Source organism: Clytia hemisphaerica, unplaced genomic scaffold, assembly GCF_902728285.1.
Source record: "Clytia hemisphaerica strain Z4C2 unplaced genomic scaffold, Clytia hemisphaerica genome assembly, whole genome shotgun sequence".
Lineage (NCBI taxonomy): Eukaryota > Metazoa > Cnidaria > Hydrozoa > Leptothecata > Clytiidae > Clytia > Clytia hemisphaerica.
This window is the reverse complement of record NW_027104594.1, coordinates 2,805,228-2,826,007: the sequence shown is the minus strand read 5'-3', so window position 1 is coordinate 2,826,007 and position 20,780 is coordinate 2,805,228. Positions and strand designations below refer to the sequence as shown.

The following is a 20,780-nucleotide window of genomic DNA, read 5'->3' as shown; positions in this document are numbered from 1 at the left end:
TTCAGCAATACACGAAAGCAGTCGCCAATCACAAGCACAGCGCCCACCGAGACCGCCAATACGCCCACCATCTTATTACGATACCATCATAGTACAACAGACGTTACTATGAAGGATAACAATAAAGAGGATTGAAGATGTGTTGGCTGTGAAATTTCATTCATGGTGAAAATGAAAGTTGCAGTTATATAGCCTGTACCAAACTCGTCCGTGATAGGGGTGGGACAGGCTATGATGGACAGCTCTTAGAAAATGAGAGCATTATGATATGATTTCAAGATAGAAATCATTCATTCGATTTGCGCGACCACTTCATCCAAAGAAATTCGAATGTTTGCTCTCATAATGCTAGATTTTTGCTGAAAGACTTTTGATTTAATTTGAAAGGATATGAGCTTATTTTGAACATGGTTCATAAAAACCCTTGTCCATAGGAAAGAAAGAATTTAGAATGTATTTTATCGTGAAATATAGTATCACTCGTGAGTATCTTTCCAACAGTGTTTTGTTTATCCTAATTAAAGAAATTTTTTAAGAATTGACGTGCAAAAGAAATTCTCACTATATTTAATCTAATCTAATACACTTTTAATGCTCAGCATAAAAAAGTTTAGGCTATTAGAATAGTACCGTATCCCGAGGCGATTCTCCAAGGGAAATTTATTCGTAATAATTAATATCATGGTATCAAAGTCGTAAAATCTATAACGGGGGTATTTTTATACACTGTTGTAAAGATGATCTTGATGTATAAATGACCAGAAATATTGAAAAAATAAGGATGAACAAAATAAGAAAACCTTTTTTAAAAAGAACTTTTCTTTCATTCTTTCTAACACTTCTAGCATTTGATCACCCCTGTGTCACAGACCCGCAAAAAAAATTGTAAAAATTTCGTCCCCGGTGGGAAAATACCCTGAAATTTCAGCCCCACTGGGAAATTGACTTTGATTTCATCCCCATTTGAAATTAATGTTTAAAAATTGCACTCAAAACCCATCTCCACTGGATTTTAAACTCCGATTAAGGGCTCTGACCATAGTGAATTTTTCATAATTGCTGTGTTTAAAATGTGTTTTCTGGACTGATGTAACCAACAAAACTATGACATGTTATACATTTTCTGTTACACAAATTATTCCTGAATCTGAAAACTCAAAAATTGCATTGGAAAAATTTTATGAAGAAGAAAATGAAGATTTTTGCGAGGAAGAGTATTTCAACTTTGAAGAGCTTAGTTTCGGCGAAGAAAAAACATTTTGAAAAATTTTTCGCAGTAGATGGTGTATCTTTTACCGAATAATAAAAATTTTTGCGGAAAATTTTTGTAAATGCTTCTTTGTCTCGAAATCTTCAAAATAGTGGTTTTTCATCAATTTTTTATCTGGATTTTGCTTAAAAAAGCAGTCATAACTTTTGACACATCTTTTTAGAAAGATTTTCCGCAAAATTTACAATAGTTCAATTCTTTGCGGACAGTTTGAAAAAAGTTCGAAACAAAAAGGTTAATTACCCATTAAAACTTAGCACTTTTTATAAAAGAAGGTGATACAACATATTATTAACGTCTTTTTAAAGTTCATAACGTCATTTTTGCAATTAAGTTCTTAATTACTCTCAAGGGGTTTGATTAAAAAGCAATTTATAAAGGCAATTCTTTGTTAAAAGTGTTAAAGAATCTAAAACATAACTTTTATGCTCAGATACTAAAATCAAATTTCTGACTATGGTCAGAGCCCTTAAGGAGTTTCTTAAAATTAGTGTTTTTCATTTGTAATTGTGCGCAAATCTGATCAATCACGATAGTCGGTTTCGATCTCCCGATCTTTCCGGTTTGATTTCCCGATTTGGTTTGCGCTTGCACTTGCACTTACTAGGATATATACTCATTTAGATTTTATGTTAGATATATTAAGAAAGGCTGACCCATGACAATTACCGGAGTTTATTTAACCTTGAAATAATAGAATTTCTATCCCCATTGAGATTTCAATAGGAGTTTTTATCCCCCCACTGAGGAAAAAGTTCCACCGGGGCTGTGAGATAGGGGTGTATTTGATTCTAGAAACGCTTCAAGTGTGCACCAAGTCTTTTGTGCCAGAAATTATTTTTTTAGCACAGACGTACTTTGAAAGATCCTAATTTGAGCTGTACAGTTATTTCTCACACAAAGTTCTTGAATAAAAGATTACAACCTTTAGAAGACAGCTCGTTAGAGGCAAAAGATATACCCGGTTTTTGCAGTTTTTTGATTTCACCCCAACAGGCTACCTTGCATATAATTTTATACGCAATAATTGTATATTTAAAATCAAGAAGTAATCTATACTAAAAATGGAGTTTCTAGCACCAAAGGATAAAAAGTTCTTCGTCTTTATTTTTCATCTTCATTCTCTAAAATTCAATATAATATGTTTAAAGTTTTTTTTTTTTTAACGGTAAGGAGGGCACGCTCGTACTTGATGCATCCGTTAGGTGAAGCAAAAGGTAAAAGTAGAGCACACAGTCGTATTTTAGTACCCCTGAGTCAGTGGCCCGGTCAGATCCACCCCGGTGAGTAGCCCGGTGAAAAAAATGCCTAAAAACAGGCAAAAATGTGTCCCCGGTGGAAAATTGGCAACCCCAGTCAAAAAATAATCAAAAATTTAAACCCGATCAAATTTTAGAAATTTAAAGTCGAGGACCGGTCAAATATCATTATTTTTAGGTCACCTCGGTCTATAAAAGAAAATGCTCATCACCCTGTCCCGAAAAATTGAACCAGGATATTTTTGGAATTATTTTTTTATCGACCTATTTCAAGGCTTCCAGTGAGTCTACATTCTAAATACAAGGTCAATCTGATGAGTAGTTCAAAATTTATGGCTATTTTCTGTTTAATTAAATCATGCAAAATTAAGACAGTTTTACAGGTTGCACATGCCCATAATATATTAGTAAAAACAGGCGATATAAACCTGAAATGTCTCGATATTAGCCTCAAGAAAAGCATTAGAATAATTTGAGGCTTAAGTAGAGAGGTCCTAGCATCAAAAAATTTTGCTGGTCTTTATATAAAAAAAACTGTTCCCCGGTGAAACTTTACCTCAAATTTTCCAACCCGGCGAATTTATTCCGTCAAAAAATCTACCCCGGTGAAATCCTGTTATTTTTTAGCCACCCCGGTTAGCATTTAAAATCTACCGGTTTACTGAGACAGGGATGTATTTTAGTAGCATAGAACATAAATGAGTCAACATTTCTGAAACAGAGACCATGACATAAAAGCTAGATCAGTGCACACTTTATAGCGAACGGACTTTAATTTTTATCATAAAAATTCCTCACTCTAAATATGCTTGAAGTGGAAATATTTTTTCGTCGAAAAATAAATTCAAGACTAAAAATTGATTAATGATATAAAAACAATTTTGAATAACTTCAAATCATCGTTTAGTCAGAGACATTATCACAAATGATACTGATAAGACTTCAAAGTACCCTTCTACTAAAAAATGAGGATTCCAGATGCAGAGTTGACTTTTTTCTTCTTCTTCTTTCATCTTCACTTTCAAAAAAATTGTTGTCTTAAAAATTACACTACATACCATCTATTAGACAATAATTATCATCGTTGAAAAGACTGATACACTTTCTTAACAGGAAATTATCAGAGCAAGCTAGAAAGGTTCCTTTTTTTCCAATCTGATACTACCAATCTGTATTGACTTGCCCCCTTGTCAACAGAAATGAACTTTTCTTTGATTTTTACCCCTGTTCAATTTATCAAAGTGGAAAATTAAACTTTTTTCAAACACCCCTTTCTCACAGACCCACTGCTGGGACCCACTAGAAAAATTGGCCAAACTATTGTCCCCGGTGGAAAATTATCCTCCAATTTTCGTTGCCGCTGGCTGAAAAAATCCTACCGGGTCTGTGAGAAGGGGGTGTTTTCAAGTGCGAGTTTACTTTTTCTGCATTCCCAAAACATGATTTTTCAAACACTGGAACACAATAAGTACATAGTTTTCTTTTTCGTAGAAAAAAACCTGGGAAAGCCTGTCATGAAATTTGGAAAGAATGAAAAGTCATTTAAAAGGCCTCCTCCATTTAGAGATCCAGAAATTTTCTGCCAAACACAATAGATCAATGAGCCTGACTACACCCACTATTATCTGAATTTTCTCCAGCCTAAACTAACTCAAAATGCACTAAACACCATATAAGAGACCCCCAGCGGTAACTCTGATCACGATATCACGCAAATTTTTGTCTTCAATCATGATCACGCAAATCAGCAAAAAAAAATGGACAATCAAGCATCCCTCTGAAAAAGTCCAAATCACGTATCACGGCTCAAAAATCTTTCAAATAACGATCGATTTTACCTCTCATCACGTAATCACGAAGAAAAAATTTCCAAATCACGTAATCACGCTGCAAAATAGACCCTATCACGTCATTACGAAAACCGCTTGTGGGCTCGTATAAAACCTACCATAGAATAACCAAAAAAAATATAGATTTTCAACAGATATTCTGACGTGAACGTAGTTCTATTCCAAAACAAAAAAAATTAAGGATTTACAAAGTAGGTGAGTGTATTTCACCGAGACTCTCTCCAATTCGATGCTTACGGGGTGAGAAATTTTCTTCGAATTACAGAAAGATTCCAACTAAAGACTAACATTTTAAGGGCTGTGCTTATGGAGGCGGACTGGCCCGGATAGGTCGAGGAGAAATAGTTTTTCGAACGTCGAGTGACCTATTTTTAGTCATTTGATTCGTCAAAAACTTGTGACGTAACGTTCGAAAATCTATCCCACCTCACCTCTATATAAACACACTTAGTTCGAATTGCAGAAAGATTAGCATTTGATTAGAGAGTTGTCTGTAGTATAAAACTGTGTGACAAATACACTCTTCTCGAGATGCATAAATTTATTGTTGTCCTCGTTTTCAAACAGATTTCATTACTATGAAATTATACATTTAAACCAATTTAAATTCCCAAAAGGCAACATTAACTCTAAAACAAAAGTTCTTGAAATTCAAAATGTCGCATGAGGTGTAAACAACACAATTATCATTGTGAATATGTAATTCTATAGCAATGAAATCTGTTTGAAAACGAGGACAACAATAGATTTATGCATCTCGAGAAGAGTGTATTGTGTGTATTTGACAACGGTGCATAAGCCAAGTTGTGAAAAACTTTTAAATTATAAATTATTGCACAAAAAATTAAAGGTAAAAAATAATTCACTATTTATTACAAAAGTCAACCGAAGGAAGGTCTTTATAGTGTGAAAAAATACTCAATTTCTTTGATATTATGATATGCACCATTGGGATGTATTCTGACATTACATCAAGGATCCAACCGCTGATTGGTTGTAAAGGCCGATGTCCACTTTCGTGCGAAGCGCGCGAAAGATTTTTCTTAACGGTTTTTGCCTGAAGAAAAGATTACGTCATAAAGAAGTTTCGCGCGAACAAAAAACAAGTTGAAGGAAGTTCAACTTTTTTCAACCGTTACGTCAATTTTGACCAATGGAATTGCTTCTTTTTTCAATCAACCAATGACGTTACAAATAACGTGAAAAGTTTCGCGCGCTTCGCGCGAAAGTGGACACCGGCCTTAAGTGATGTAAAATTAGTCAAGCTGTTGATTCCGTGGAAGACATTGCAATGGTGTGTATTATGATGTCATGTTTTAGCGCTTGCCGTTTTGGCCTCGTCTTCTTCCGCTTCGTCTTCGGGATGTCCTGTTACAAGAGGTTCTACGTTCCAATCCGCAACATGGTGTCCCTACAGGTCTTTCTGGACAGGTTGCTTCTGCGTCCAATAAAGCTCTGGCTGCATTGATTCCTGTGAATTCAAATAAAGAGAGTAAACACAGTTATCACTGTTTCACTACCCAGCAGGCACACAACGTTGTTTCAACGTTTATCTAACGTTCATAACGTCCATATAACGTTTATTTAACGTTCATAACGTCCATATAACGTTTATTTAACGTTCATAACGTCCATATAACGTTAGATGAACGTTGAAACAACGTTTTGTGCCAGCTGGGTAACTAATCAAGTAACTTTCTCAGAACCTTATTATTTTATACTTTTATACTTGAAAAAGGATTTAACCCTTCAAACCCCGGCAGACGTGTATAAACGTTCTGAATATCCTAATATACCAAGTCCCAGACTTAAGGCTATAACTCCCGACCACTTGATTTATAAGAGGCCTGGCTTTCCCGAGTTATCTTTCCGAGTTATTTTCAATGTGACGTCATAATTCCAGTTTTTACGACGTCACGAGTGAGTAACGTCACCACAAAAATCTCGAAATTAATTAACTCGAAAAGCTAAAAGCTACAAAAAACTCAAGTTGTCATTTTTGCGATGACGTCACAAAACTGTAATTATAACGTCACATGAAAAATAGCTTAGAAAAATATTAACTCTCAAGTTACAATCTTTTATGCTGCCGATTTGAAATTTTGAATTTTCACATCTAAAAAAGAAAATGTTGGGCGCTGGAAAGGTTAAAAAGGAAGGAAAGCAATAATTAATGAATTATTGGGAGAATACCTGTTGTTCCAGCTCCAGTTCCAGTTGATGTTCCAGTTCCAGTTGATGTTCCAGTTCCAGTTGATGTTCCAGTTCCAGTTGATGTTCCGGTTGTCGATGTTCCAGTGGCGGTGGCGGTTCGTCGTCGTCTTCTTCGGCGTCGTCGGCGTCGCCTTGACCTTTGAGGATCTGTAATGAAGAATAAATGCAAAGAAATAAATAAAATATAAGAAAATAAGGCTTCGATGGCCAATATATTAAAGAAGAATTAATATGTGTGATTTTCGATGAAACTTTAGATTAAATTCGTAAAGAGCACAACACGAATTAACACAATACACGTATCCATTAAATAATTTATTCTGAAATTTTCTATACCGAATAATTCCTTTATATCACCATGGCAACAAAATTTGTGACGTACGACTAAGCGACTAGGTTTTGTGATTTTTAAAGAAATGAAAGAGAGCAAAGAGGGAGCCCTCCCCCGAGAGAGTACACATTTTTTTAAGCAACCAGGTTAAAGGGACATAAAAATACTGACGAATTTCAACGTTTCAAACCAAATATGGCTAATTTTGATTGTCCAATTGTTTTACAAGTTTGTTTTTGGATACGTGATTTTAATTGTTTTCTTTAATGACACGTGGTTCGCACAATGTTTACCTTTTACTACTTTTATGTCCCTTTAATAAGGCTCGATGGCTCGTAAAGAGATAGCTTTTTAAAGATTATTTAATCACGACAAAGGATAGTATAGCCCTTGGCACTTGACACAATATCCATTAATATGGTAAAATATAAAAAACTTCTTACAAGATTTTTCCTGTTTTACTGGGGCAGACTTACAACCATTGAGTTTAAAGCCCGAAGGGCTAGAGTTTAATCTCTAACCTTTCTCAGACAAGAAAAAGTGAAGCCTTAAAAAATGCGCCGCATTTTTGACGACAGATTGAATCTAGCAATTCCTTTGTTTACGATTGATATTTTTTTCGAAATTTAGCGGTAAATTTTAGTTTCAATCTGTCATTTGTGTAAAAACCAGACGAGCCGCTCCATACCGCGCAACTTTGGTAGGATTTGTTGGCTTCAAATCCCCGGGGGGTCACTCATATGATCTGGCCTACGTCATGTGCCGCGCTTAAGGGTGGTGTTTCTGTGAGATTGCACTGCAAGGGTCGAATTTTAAAACAAATTCAAAATAATTGTTAAAAAGAAAGGTTTTTACATCTCGTTTGTTTGAAAAAGTTTTTTACTGTCTAATAATTACAGCTGACACGCAGATTTACAGTTGAGAAATATAGTGCACTATAAGGGTTGGGTAAATCAAGAGAAAATGCACTAAAAGGGTACCTTTTCAGCCATATTGAACTGCACTGTAAGGGTACGATTTTGAAAAGCAGATCTTGCGCGGCACATACCGTCCTTTCAAAATCGAGTGCCCCCCCCCGGGTTCAAATCCTACCAAAAAGATTGACTTCTAGCCCTTCGGGCTTATACTTCATTGCTTACAACATTACATTCATTCGTCCGCGTAACCTACGTCACAACATAGAAGGAAGGTGTATTTTTCTCCCTCGCAGAGCCGAAATAGAGCAATTTTTAAAGCTAATAAATAATTAAGTAAATAAGCAAGAAAATAATAACATATTAACCCTTCAGACCCGAATGACGTATATGAACGTCCAAAATGAGCTCATATACCAAGTTTTTGACTTATGGCGATGGCTCCTGACCACTTGATTTAAAAGGGCATAAACCGAATGCTTTTAGAAAGAGTATAAAAAATACCTTTCAAATGGTATCAAAACCATTGTCCCATTGTCTAACTCTCAAGCAACAAGCTTTAACGCTATTTTAAAGTTTTGGGATTCAAAAAAAATGTTGTGCGCTGCAAAGGCAAATAACCTTTTCAGGATTAAAACTCAAAAAGTTTAAAACATCCGAAGTCTTCAAAAATTTTGGATGCTTTTATAAAAAAAACGTGTACATCAATTACCTGCAAGCTGTTCGATAGCAATGTCACCTGAAAAGAAGAAATAAAAGCAAAGTTTTTTAAACATGCTGTGAACTAAAGTATTCGCTTTAAGTGACATCCTCTTCTCACAGACCCACTTAGACCCCTTCCCGCTGGGAAAATTGGCCAAAATATCGTCCCCGGTGGAAAACTATCCTCCAATTCTTATCTCCACTGAAAAAAATCAAATAAGCCAATCCTCACTGCAAAATATTAACTATTTTTCCCATCCCCATTGAATTTTCTGACTTGAAAACAAAAGAATTGAAATCCCCAGTCATAAAAAATATGGAAAAATCAATCCCCATCGAGTTTCAGTACGTTGATTTATCTCCGCTGGCTGAAAAAATTCTACCAGATCTGTTAGAAGGAGGTTTTAAGTGTGCACAGATCCTTTTTTATTTACCACTTCCCGACCAATGATCCAATTCGAACATATTATATACCGATAATAAATATTAAGATAAAAAGATATTTCAGAGCACTATAATTTCTGAGAAAAATAATTTTTAGAAAATGAAGATGAAAAATAAAGAAGAAAAAAAAGAACTTTTTATTATTTGATGTTAGAAACTCCAATTTTGGTAGAGAGGTACCTTGAAGCCACCTGATGTCAAATGACAGGTAAAACAAGGCTCAGTGCACACTTAAAGCGAATGGACTTAAAGGAAGGATGATCCCGTCGATGTGGACGGGCCCTTACCCTATCCTGAGTATCTATTACGCGCGAGTGCTTATTAATGTAAGCAACTGCCACCCCAGATCAAGGAACTTTATGTCCTAAAGACCCGGTGGGACCCAAATTTCAGCTCCATTAGAAAATTGACTTCATCCTCATTTAAAATTTAATGGGAAAAAAAGACAACCCAAAATAGAATTTCTATTCCCTTTTAGGATTTCGATAGGTATTTCTCCTCCCCAAAGTTTCACTGTGGGTGTGACCTGGTGTGACACAACTACCTTGAAATGTTGCCATTCTGGCTACGTTGAAAAAAACAATAAAGAAAAAATGTTTACTCAGCTCCTCTTCTTCATCAAAGTCTTCATCAAGTTCGATATCATTTATAATTTCTATAAAAAAAGAATAAAAAGTCACGTGAAAAATAATTCAAAGAAATAGTCTGTGAGAAACTATTCATCTAACGTTTCCATACCATCTAAGAAGAACGACAAATATAACTATTAAAAAACGACAACCATAACCCTAACCCTAACTATCAAAGAACGAACTAGCGGTTTAAAGAACGATAAATTACGCATGCGTATAAGTCTCTATTTGGGTGAGCTGGAAACATTAGATGAACTAACTCGTAAGCCCCAGACAGCTATCCATTCCGGGGTCTTATATGTGTGACAACAAAATTGCGTTCTATATTCTTGGTCGGAGATTGGGTTCAATCTTACTTACCGTTTTCAAAAGCATCTTCATTTTCGCTCGTTACAGCTTTTGCATCCTCTTTATGATCTGTTTTGTATCCGTGGTTCAATTCTACCAATACCAAACCGAACAGACATACAACTAAATGAAATGCAAAAGAAAAAAAATACTGTAAACTGCTTCTTGTTTGTGGCGGGGCGGCAGGACAGTGAGCACATAAGAAATTTTGGGCGGAAGCGGGGTATTACATAATCAAGAAGTGGGATATAACAAAATAATACCCGCCGAAGGATAATAAAGCGCAATCTAAATGAAGTCGGTCATATAATTAGTTTCAAAAATAATCTCTTGCACTGGAAACAAAAGAGAAAATAGATGTTAGCCCGGAAACCTGGCAATGGAAAACCGATTGCTAATTATTTGATATCTCCTATTTTTTATGGCGATGGCTTCAGCAACGTTAGTATAAAAATTAGCAGGAATCTGACCCTTTGGCCCACTAAAATAACCAGGGGGTCAAGCAGTCGGTATCAGACGTCTTGACAGATATTACAGTGATTGGTCATATTTGATTATTGGATTTTACGAGGGATTTTACTGTTACTTAGTAACCTTTGCGGGTTATAATTAATTTGAAAATTAAGAAGGAGTCAACGAACAACTTTTTTATTAAAGAAATGTAGGAATCAGGCTTAAAATTAAAGCTGGTATACTTACATAATAGGGTTAGCCTCATTGTGTCCAAAATCTATTCTATAAAAAGAAAAATATGTGAGATTGTAAGTTTCAGAACTTTGGTAAGCAATTGTTACTCCTAAGAATTAATGTAACACAATCCTAGTGTTTATAGAAAAGGAAAACGAATGGGGAAAGAAATTATTATGGCGAATGCAGGGTACGAGCAAGGAGTAGCATTCATGGCTATTTTACTTTACCCTCTCTACTAAGACCATGTTCAGACGTTACGGTTCCATATAGCAAAGCGAAATGGTTTCGAGGGTTTCGAAACAAGTGTGCATGTCGAAATTCAAAAATTTTTAAAAAGAAGACGTTACAAAGCAAAGCAAAACAGTTCGAAACGGTTTCAACTATCAATCGCAGGCAAGAAAACATAAAAATCAGGTGCCTGATATCCCAATTCAACTCAAATTTACCTCCAAGGAAATAACAAAACTTTAAAATTGATACCTTTTCCAAATTGATGTCAGCTCCTGTCTCTTGATTAGTAGATTTCCAAATAGATTTTATTCGTCGTCAAAAAAATTGTCAAAAAACTTCTTTGTCTTCGCTTAGAAACAATGCGTGGTTGCAATATTGAATACCACAGCTTGACAGGGCACAGCGAAACACCAGCATTTTTAAGGTGGTACTACGCATAATGAAAAGATGTTCTAGTTGACAAAACTTCGAATCTCCTTCGTATGGCTTCAAACGTCTCGCCTTAGGAAAGCATAACTGACAACGATCCAAGATGTTTCTTCCAAGATTTTTACTCGTTATACTTGTTTGAACTTTAGCCTGACTAAGACTGGATGGTTTTATTTTTACATAAGTGCTCCCGTTTCATATTAGACACATATTTCATATCAGAACAGTGTCTGCCTATTGTTATATTATGCTGATATAAGCAAAATATTTTTCTTTTCCTCTTTCCGACCAATCTTGCTCCAAATTCGTGTCGATATAAAAAAGCTCAGAAAAGCTTGTAAATTGAAATTGACGAGTAAGCAAACGACATCACTCTTATTTAAAAACAAAACCTTTAAATCATTTGAATTCTGACACCTGTGAATCATACCATCAGACTGTCAACCAATCAAATTATTGCATCGTACGGGATTCAGTGGTGGTGGCAAAAGAAAACCAGAGCTTGGGTTTTTGTAAGCCTCATTATTTCTAGCTGAACACGTTTTTGGCATCGAATATGCTGCTTTGAAATTGCGTGCATTATCAGGGGAGGGGGTATTAGGGTTGGAGAATATTGGGCACGTGACGAACCATGACCCTTAGGGAGACAATTGTTTTTGATATTTTGTGATTTTTGGACCCTTTTAGTAAAACTTAAAGGTCAAAATTCTGTGACCGTTAGAGAGGCTTATCGATTACTGTTTTCGTAGCCCTTAGAAACTCGAGAAGTTCACATACCCTACACCCATGCTTGCCTAAGTAACAACCCCTTCCCCGAACGCATTATTAAATCAACGAAATGGAGATTTAAGGACTAAGGAGGAGATCTCCTAAAATATTTCATCAAATTATTGCTCGACTCTCAAAAGCACAGCATAACAGAAACTGTTAACAAATCTTTTCCGCCTAAAAGAGTAAGGTTTTAGAAAGAAGAGTATTCTGATAATAGATACTGTAATAGTCTTTTAATTGTTTCAATGTATATAAACATTTTGCATTCTTAATCAAAAGAAACGCACCAGTGCTGTGGTTTCTTTTACGAAGATCGCTGTCGTTATCTACGGCCTACAGATTTTCGCCCATGACTATAGATAATAGTGGTGATTTTGTTTAAGATTTTAAATGCTGTTTTATTGTTCAGCTGATCTATTGTCAGTGATTTCTGTTTTTCAATAAAATGACATAAGTTTCGAATCCGACGCTCTTAAGCTGTGCTGGTCACTATAATAGATTAACCTGATAACAGCTGTCCATAATTTTCTTATGCACATGGTAAAACTCTAAAGGCGCTTGAAAATTATACATCTGAGGAAAATAGTCCTCCCGTGGAAAATTCTACAACAAGAATCTTGTTGTGGGCTGGAAAGTCAAAAACTAAACTTTCCTGATATGGCGCCCTATTTTCAAACACAATCACGCAACTTTGTTGTCATTCCCAGTCCTTTTAGACGACCTTCAGTGTGGTGGGCAGAAAACAATCGCAATCTGATCTCAAGTTACTATAGATTGAATGCTCTTTTTTTATAGTTTTCCATTTTCCTTCTGATCTTCACAACACCCACTGTCGTAGAGTCGGTGGGACTTTTTATCCATAGAAGAAAAGTAAAGTGAATTTGAAACCCAATAACACCCGTACAGTCGGTTGGACCCTCTACCCTCAGAAAAAGTCATCGGAAATATTAAGAAATTTGAGATCCTATATCCGTTTAAAACAGGGCGTTCTCATTACCATATTGGTATTTAGTTTCTTCATTTTTCCCGATATTGGTATAAAAATTCCTCGCCTGGTCTCTGAGACAAAGCTGTGTTAAAATTTTTCCAGGGTTATATGCAGATTGAAAATAATTTGGCCTTTTTGTTTACTATTAGTACAACGAGATGTAATGGCTTTATGAAGATTTTGACAAATTATACATGAAAATATTAGCAAAAACAGTGACGATTACTTATATTAATTCACCTGCAAGTGAAGTATTTCTTCGAGTTTATTTTGGAAGATTTCATTATAACTAAATTTTAGCGAGGACTTATTTAGACAAGCAATCTTTAAAAATATTTTTTTTGGGGGGCCAAAATTCGCTCGCTTAAAAGACATTTCCATATCATTATCCCATTAACAACCGGTATACAGACGTCTACTTAGTATTAGATGGAAGATCTCCCAAACAAGCATTATATTTGTACAAAAATATAAAAGACACCTCGTGACCCTCAAAATATCATGTGAACCAGATTAACTGTGAGTTAAGCATTTGCTTGCTTTATGAATACTTCTCGTTTAAACAGAAATGACATGCATTTACCTTATCGGCAAAAACTTAGTCGGTCCTAAGTGACTAAGTTTTAGCTTGGTGACTAAAATAAGGGCTGACTAAAAATTTGGGCCGACTAAAATTCGGGTCGACTAAAAATTTGTGCCAAATCAAAAGTTTATAAAATAAGATCTCCTTAACCCACTTTTCATATCGGTATTGCTTTAAAAAAGAATTACGAATATATAATTTTTAGTCAGTCTTAATAATTAGTCGGCCCTTAGTGACTAAATTTTGACGAGGTGACTAAAATTAGGGCCGACTAATAATTAAAGCCGACTAAAATAAAGGTCGACTAAGTTTTGGCCGATAATGTACCTCTATTGGTCCTTACTAACTAGTACCCAGGAAATTTTCCTTTCTTTTTATTTATTGACAAACACCCCAACAACCCAGTCAATACGGATTTGAAATATGATTTGTTTGACTAAATGATCATAGGAGACCACACAAATTGTGGATTAATGCATGCTTTATCTGCTAGTAGAGCTTGTAATTTGTACTCAGATAAATGGTATGGTTATCTGCCATTATTCAACAGGCTAGATCATCAGTTCTAGCAAGAGTAGAGGCTTGATCCATCCGATACTGGATGTAATTTAGCTTCGTACTGAATGAGTACTAATGCCTCCCCAGCGGTTTGCTAGAATCCTTGATGGGCTTTTTCGGTTGCGCGAATGCGTTGAAAATTAAAAATAAATTGCGTGAATGTATGAGCTGAAAAAACTTGCGTGAGCCACTATCCAGTTTTCGATTGCGTGAATGCGTGAATCTGCGCTTTTTTTGCGTGAATGCGTGATTTTTTTCTTTTTCCTCTGATTTTGTGCAAAGTTCCCGATAGAATCTGGATTGGTCGGCACAGGTCGATATATGATTTCGGCCTGTGCTTTTCACAGTATGGTTTAGAATCACCCAACTAGGAAGGCTAGTTCTCATTTCGAAGGCCTAAAACATGCTATCGCCTCAAAGGTAACACAAAGATGGGGCTTTTGTATTCTACCGATTCCAATAAACCGACACAAACGCTTCAAAATGAAAAAATGCTCGAGGGATGCTTATATCCTAATACTTAATACTGCTTATATCCATACTACAAAGTAGCTTATACTTTTTTTCATAGGCTCGAGGTAATGCTTAGCATATGCTTAATTTTTCCCCATATCTGAGCCTAGATATGCTTACAAGTGCAATGCTTATATAAAAGAAACATGTACCTATCCATGGTATAAAAAAATAATTACTGTGTCGTTTAAATCTGCTCTCCTAAACAAATGTTCCTTCACCCCTGTCTACGCTACTGTTATTAACGGCTACAGTTCAAGAAATTTTATCTTTCAATACCAGCTAGGCGAAGCAAGATACCATGCAAAATTTATGAGTGAGTGCAGACGTTTATGACATATTCATTATCTTTTGATAAAACAAAGACAATAATTACAGTGTCGTTAAAACCACTCTCATCCATAAATTCTGCAGGGTATCTCGCTACGCCTATGCCAGCTATGGAAAAACGAGTGGGTTTTGATGAAAAAAAATGAAAGAAAATTCAAACAACTTCCGCTCACGTCAACGACAGAACGACAGGACAAAAGTCTGAAGAAAGGAAAATCTGCGTGAGAAATTTGAACTACATAAACGAAAGCGATAAATTTAAGAAACACGTCTTAGCGATTGTTGTCTAGTCTGCGTTAACGTATATCTTTAAGTGCCGACGGTAAAATAGCAAAAAACATCATTAGAAAGAATTCTTTTTAGGAGAAAAAATGAAAACAAAATATTGTATATGTAGGCAGTTTTTCATTTGTTATACCTCTCTAAGGCGTAGGCAGTCTTTTCCAGACTTTCTTGATCGAAATACGCAATCGCTTGCCTTAAGCACTTAGTAGAAAACAAAACTCTTGCCAAAGATGACATAAACCACCGACATTGTAAACATATCTTTAGTTTTATTAAAATATAAGTTTACTACTAAGCTCATGTGTTATGCAAAGTGGTAGAAATTATTGACCTAATACCGATATACTTGGACTTAATTAAAGATTCTAAATAACCTATATTTCTCCACTATTTCTCGTCTTAGCTTGGAGTGGTAAAGATATAAAGAACAAATCTTGATTTAATTTTGGAATCATATTGCATTGAACACGACTAACTGAGATAATATATACGTATATAATATAATACTTATAAGTGAAAAGTAAAGCGATCATTTATTTTATCTTTTGAACATCACGCTCATATGATATAAAAGTTAAATGATTATGGAACGATCGACCAGTGAAAAATACTGAAGTGGTAACACCATAACAATCTGGTTAACACTAAAACAATGATAATTTTTCCGCTTTTCAGTTTACAAGAATTCCAAAAATAAACTCGTAAAAATATAAAAAATAAAGTTTGTGACGAAGCATGTAGCGTAAAACCCCCAGTGGCTGTTTATTCTGGAGGAAACATTATCTCCGAACCGATGGCATCCGTCACCCCAACCTTCGGAGGTTAAAGGTCTTCCCTCCCTTTACGTACAATTTTGTTAAACAAAAATATTTCTACATTTGTAAATTTTCGGTTACTAATCGTACATTCACGTTTGTTCGAACCACTTCTTCACAGATTTCGTTGTTTTTGTTTCTTATCTAACGGGCTGTAGAAATTTGATCGTCTCGGTTTACACATATAAGAAAAAATTAGGAAAGAAGAGTTAAAAAGGTTAACTTAACTAATCTCAGTTAGCGCTCTTCTGCAAATGCGAGGATTATCAGAATCGAAAGGTACCATTTTAAATATATTTTCAACGCATGCGCGCAGCTTGTCCCAATCTGCGTGCGTAAGATATATAAAGCAGCATAAGGCGCTAGCCTGCGAAACCGTTGAGAAACTCGTTTCTCGTCTTTCTTCGATCGCCGAGAAACACGCTTCTCCACTATTTCTCGTCTTAGCTTGGAGTGGTAAAGATATAAAGAACAAATCTTGATTTAATTTTGGAATCATATTGCATTGAACACGAGGAGAAAAAAGACAAGAAACGCAAATGTTGTAACTACGTAACGTTAAGTGCCAAGGTTACTACATACTAGGAAATTGGAATCTTTTAGCATGACGAATAAGAATAAGATCTGAGGTTAAAGGTTCCTTGCTGTTCTTCTTTGAATTTAAGTTTCTGCTAGCATTGACATGTCTATCACCTTCAAGCGCAAGCTTCACTAGAGGGTTGTCTGTAGGAGAATAAAAACCTGAGGAATGATGGCCCCAACGAATGCAACGGTCAAGGCTCCTTCTGTAGCACCAGAACAAGTAAGGTCATAAGGTCAACAATATAGAAAAAATGTAAATGTAACTCTCATACCTTGTAAGGTGGTATGTGCAACGAGGCATTGATACCACGATCAACAACAAGTGATATATGCAACGACGGCAGGGATATCTTTCAAAATAATAGGCGCAACGAGGCAACCATATCTCTAAATAGATGTGTGCAACGAGGCATTGACATCTCCAAGTTGATATGTGCAAACGTGGCAGTGATATCCAAAATTCTTTCAACTCCGTAATTTAATTGTAACGTTTCGTACCTTGTAAGGTGGTATGTGCAACGAGGCATCGACACCACGATCAACAACAAGCGATATATGCAACGACGGCAGGGATATCTTTCAAAATAATAGGCGCAACGAGGCAACCATATCTCTAAATTGATGTGTGCAACGAGGCATTGACATCTCCAAGTTGATATGTGCAAACGTGGCAGTGATATCCAAAATTGTTTCAACTCCGTAATTTAATTGTAACGTTTCGTACATGAAAAACAAGAGAAAGCAGAAATTAACACCTGTCTTTGCCACCTTGCAAAGTTCCTTGTAAAAGTTTGAAAATCGCTGATCGTCAAAATCTCAAGAATGACATGTAAAGAAAATAAAAATCTGTTCAGAAAAAAATGACAATAAATCCAGTGTAGTTGCCTCTGAATGGTAAAGAAAAAATATAGAAAAAATGTAAATGTAACTCTCATACCTTGTAAGGTGGTATGTGCAACGAGGCATTGACACCACGATCAACAACAAGCGATATATGCAACGACGGCAGGGATATCTTTCAAAATAATAGGCGCAACGAGGCAACCATATCTCTAAATTGATGCGTGCAACGAGGCATTGACATCTCCAAGTTGATATGTGCAAACGTGGCAGTGATATCCAAAATTGTTTCAACTCCGTAATTTAATTGTAACGTTTCGTACATGAAAAACAAGAGAAAGCAGAAAATAACACCTGTCTTTGCCACAGTGCAAAGTTCCTTGTAAAAGTTTGAAAATTGCTGATGGTCAAAATATCAAGAATGACATGTAAAGAAAATAAAATATGTTCAGAAAAAATGACAATAAATCTTGAATAGTTTCATTCATCAAATACGATGTATAAAGCTAGCGAATAAAAACTCGCAAAAACATCAAAAATACAACAACAGTTAGAATTGTTAATAAGGTAATGGTCAAGTACAAGAAATTGTTTAAAAAAAGGCAGGAAAGTTGTGCCATTAGGTGTGAGTAAAGGCCAAAAATAAGCAGATGACCATAAAGCGACAAAAGAATTCCCCCTTGACAATTCTCCCAGTATTCTCAAGTTGATAAAAGGACTTATTAATAACGAGAGCAGTATAGACTTTCCTCAACACTAATAAAAAATTCAATTAAAAAACTTAATAACAAGTAACCATAATAATGACGAAATGTCTTATTGAAACACTTTCAGTCTTTTAATTTCTTTTCCCACTTTTGGATGACGATGATTTATGTTTTGATGTAGAACTAGAGGAACTTGATGACGTTTTTGATGATACAGGAACCTGAGGTTGCTCTTTTTGAACTAAAGGACAATAACTGGCATAATGTCCCATGCGTCTGCAGTTAAAGCATTGAATTTCGTCTAAACTTTGAGTGAAAGAGGATTCCTTGTGTGCTTTTTTCTCTGTTTCGATTCTCGATCTGAATTGCTCGAACGATTTTCTTGCTTCTTTCAGATGTTTCTCACTGAGGTCCCCAGTCGAGAGAAGAAGGTTTTGTTTGTAGTGTTTTACGACACCCACCCCATCCTTCCTTGTCTGCTAATTTGATAATGGAAATTCTGTCTTCTAAAAGTTTCTTACCTTGTTTCATAAATCCGGTTGCTGAGTTGTTGTCACCCTTTTCAAGTGCATCCAGAGCGTCGTCGACAGTTTCCAAAACATTGATTGTATGTTTGAATTGTTCATCGTGGCCCTTTTTGTCAAATTCAGTTTGGTCGTATGATCTTTTTCTTTCTAATCTTTGTTGTAACTTTGCCACCACGTTTCCTTCCTTGTTTAATTCATCCTCGACAATTTTCTTGATTTGATCTTGAAGCTCTTGATTTGCCATTTTGTTTTGGTTAACTTAACTAATCTCAGTTAGCGCTCTTCTGCAAATGCGAGGATTATCAGAATCGAAAGGTACCATTTTAAATATATTTTCAACGCATGCGCGCAGCTTGTCCCAATCTGCGTGCGTAAGATATATAAAGCAGCATAAGGCGCTAGCCTGCGAAACCGTTGAGAAACTCGTTTCTCGTCTTTCTTCGATCGCCGAGAAACACGCTATCCGAAACCCTGCTTTTTTAACGGGTTTAATGCAATGAAGTATAAGCCCGAAAAGCTAGAAGCGAACCGTTAAACTTTCTCAGACAAGAAAAAGTGAAGCCTTAAAAATGTGCTCCGTATTTTTGAGTGGAATTTTTTTCGATATTTAGCGGTAAATTTTAGTTTCAATCTGGGCTGGTTAGTTTAGTTTCAATCTGGGCCGCGATAGGCCGCGCAAATTTGGTAGGATTTATTGGCTTCAAATCCTACCAAGGAGATTCGCTTTTAGCCCTTTGGGCTTATACTTCATTGGTTTAATGCTATTTTGTATATTGTCTAGAAGACGTCATCAAAGTTTGTTGATACAATGAAATCATTGCCGCAATTTTTCCAAAGAAGGAATGAAAGCCTTCCAATATAGAAACGTCACTTGAAAATGCCATTTTTAGATTACTTAGATCAACAGATATGACTTTTGACGTGTACAGACAATGTAAAAACGAAACCAGTTACTAAGGGTTACGACCTTGGAAATTTTTAGGACATGAATTCAGCCAGCAAAGTAAAGATCGCTAGAGCCGTCTTTGCCAAGGTTTATACTGCCTGTCAGCGTGCAATACTAACAACCCATTTTTTTGGAATAAGTGCGTTAATCCGGCGTGGACAAGGACAGCGCACTTTCACCTCATCTACGGTGAATTGTTGAATCGATAACCTAGCACAGTCACCGTGTTTCTGTCTACCCCTCATATGGCATTGGTTAGCCCAGACAACCTTACCTCCTGTCCTGTCCGCATGCTACTGTAATTAACAGTTATCCTCGCCTGAAAAAGCTCTATTATAACGAGTCGGGATAGTACGAATACTTTGAGTAACTGGCAAAACTCATCAGTACCAAAAGTAAAATGAAATCTTTAGGGTGCTATGTATGTATGTAAAATCAAGTCGGCTAAAAGAATTTTAAATGGTAAATGTCTCCATATTGAAAGAAGACTTCCCATTTAAATATTTAGGGAAGTTACGTCAAAATCTCTAGAGGGGGTACTCCAAAGTCAAATAAACGTCACCAAAACAAAGTCAGAAAAAGGGATGGAATGCATGCTTAAAAGACAATTTCTACAGGTCTAAAGTTCAGTCTTCTGTCCCAAAAATTTGCTAGAAAACACAGGAAAATATTAGAATAACTTTTAAATGGGTAAACTGGCAACAAAGTTAAGATAAACATTTGTAGTTGACACCTTTTTCAGTCCAAATGGAATTCAGCCAATATTTTCTCAATTTTTTTTGAGACCGTAATAGACGCTTGACGTTGACTTGTGCGTAGTGTGTTTACTGTCTTAAGAAAAGGATGATTGAGACAATGGATACTTGAAATGTCTTTGACACCCAAAAAAACTTCAAGAATCAAGAATTGGTGGTTTCTATTCTGTAATCAACGCGAGCTCGTTGGTGGAGAAATATGTTAACTCACTTTCATGCAACAGGCGAGATAGGCATTTTCGACATATGTGAAAATTGCTATGAGG

At 35.8% G+C, this 20,780-nt stretch overlaps 1 protein-coding gene across 2 annotated transcripts; it reads right to left on the bottom strand.

Moving 5' to 3' along the window:
* Positions 1-6,517: 6,517 nt before the first annotated feature.
* Positions 6,518-11,275, bottom strand: LOC136824020 (uncharacterized). 2 transcript variants are annotated; one of them, XM_067080180.1, is made up of 6 exons: positions 11,135-11,275; positions 10,664-10,694; positions 9,977-10,087; positions 9,586-9,639; positions 8,551-8,577; positions 6,518-6,740 (listed from the first exon to the last, which is right to left on the bottom strand). In XM_067080180.1, the coding sequence occupies exons 2-6, from the start codon at positions 10,680-10,682 to the stop codon at positions 6,550-6,552; spliced, it is 402 nt and encodes a 133-aa protein (XP_066936281.1). In that variant the 5' UTR covers positions 10,683-10,694; positions 11,135-11,275; the 3' UTR covers positions 6,518-6,549. The 2 variants fall into 2 exon arrangements, with proteins under 2 accessions (XP_066936281.1, XP_066936280.1); XM_067080179.1 differs by having other exon boundaries at positions 10,664-10,699; positions 11,135-11,274.
* Between the last annotated feature and the right edge of the window lie 9,505 nt (positions 11,276-20,780).

Coding starts and splice junctions, on each gene's coding strand:
- LOC136824020 (XM_067080180.1), bottom strand. Junction 9,640..9,976: donor TGAAGATGCTTTTGAAAACG/GTAAGTAAGATT, acceptor CTTTTTTTATAG/AAATTATAAATGATATCGAA. Junction 8,578..9,585: donor TGATGAAGAAGAGGAGCTGA/GTAAACATTTTT, acceptor TCTTCTTTTCAG/GTGACATTGCTATCGAACAG.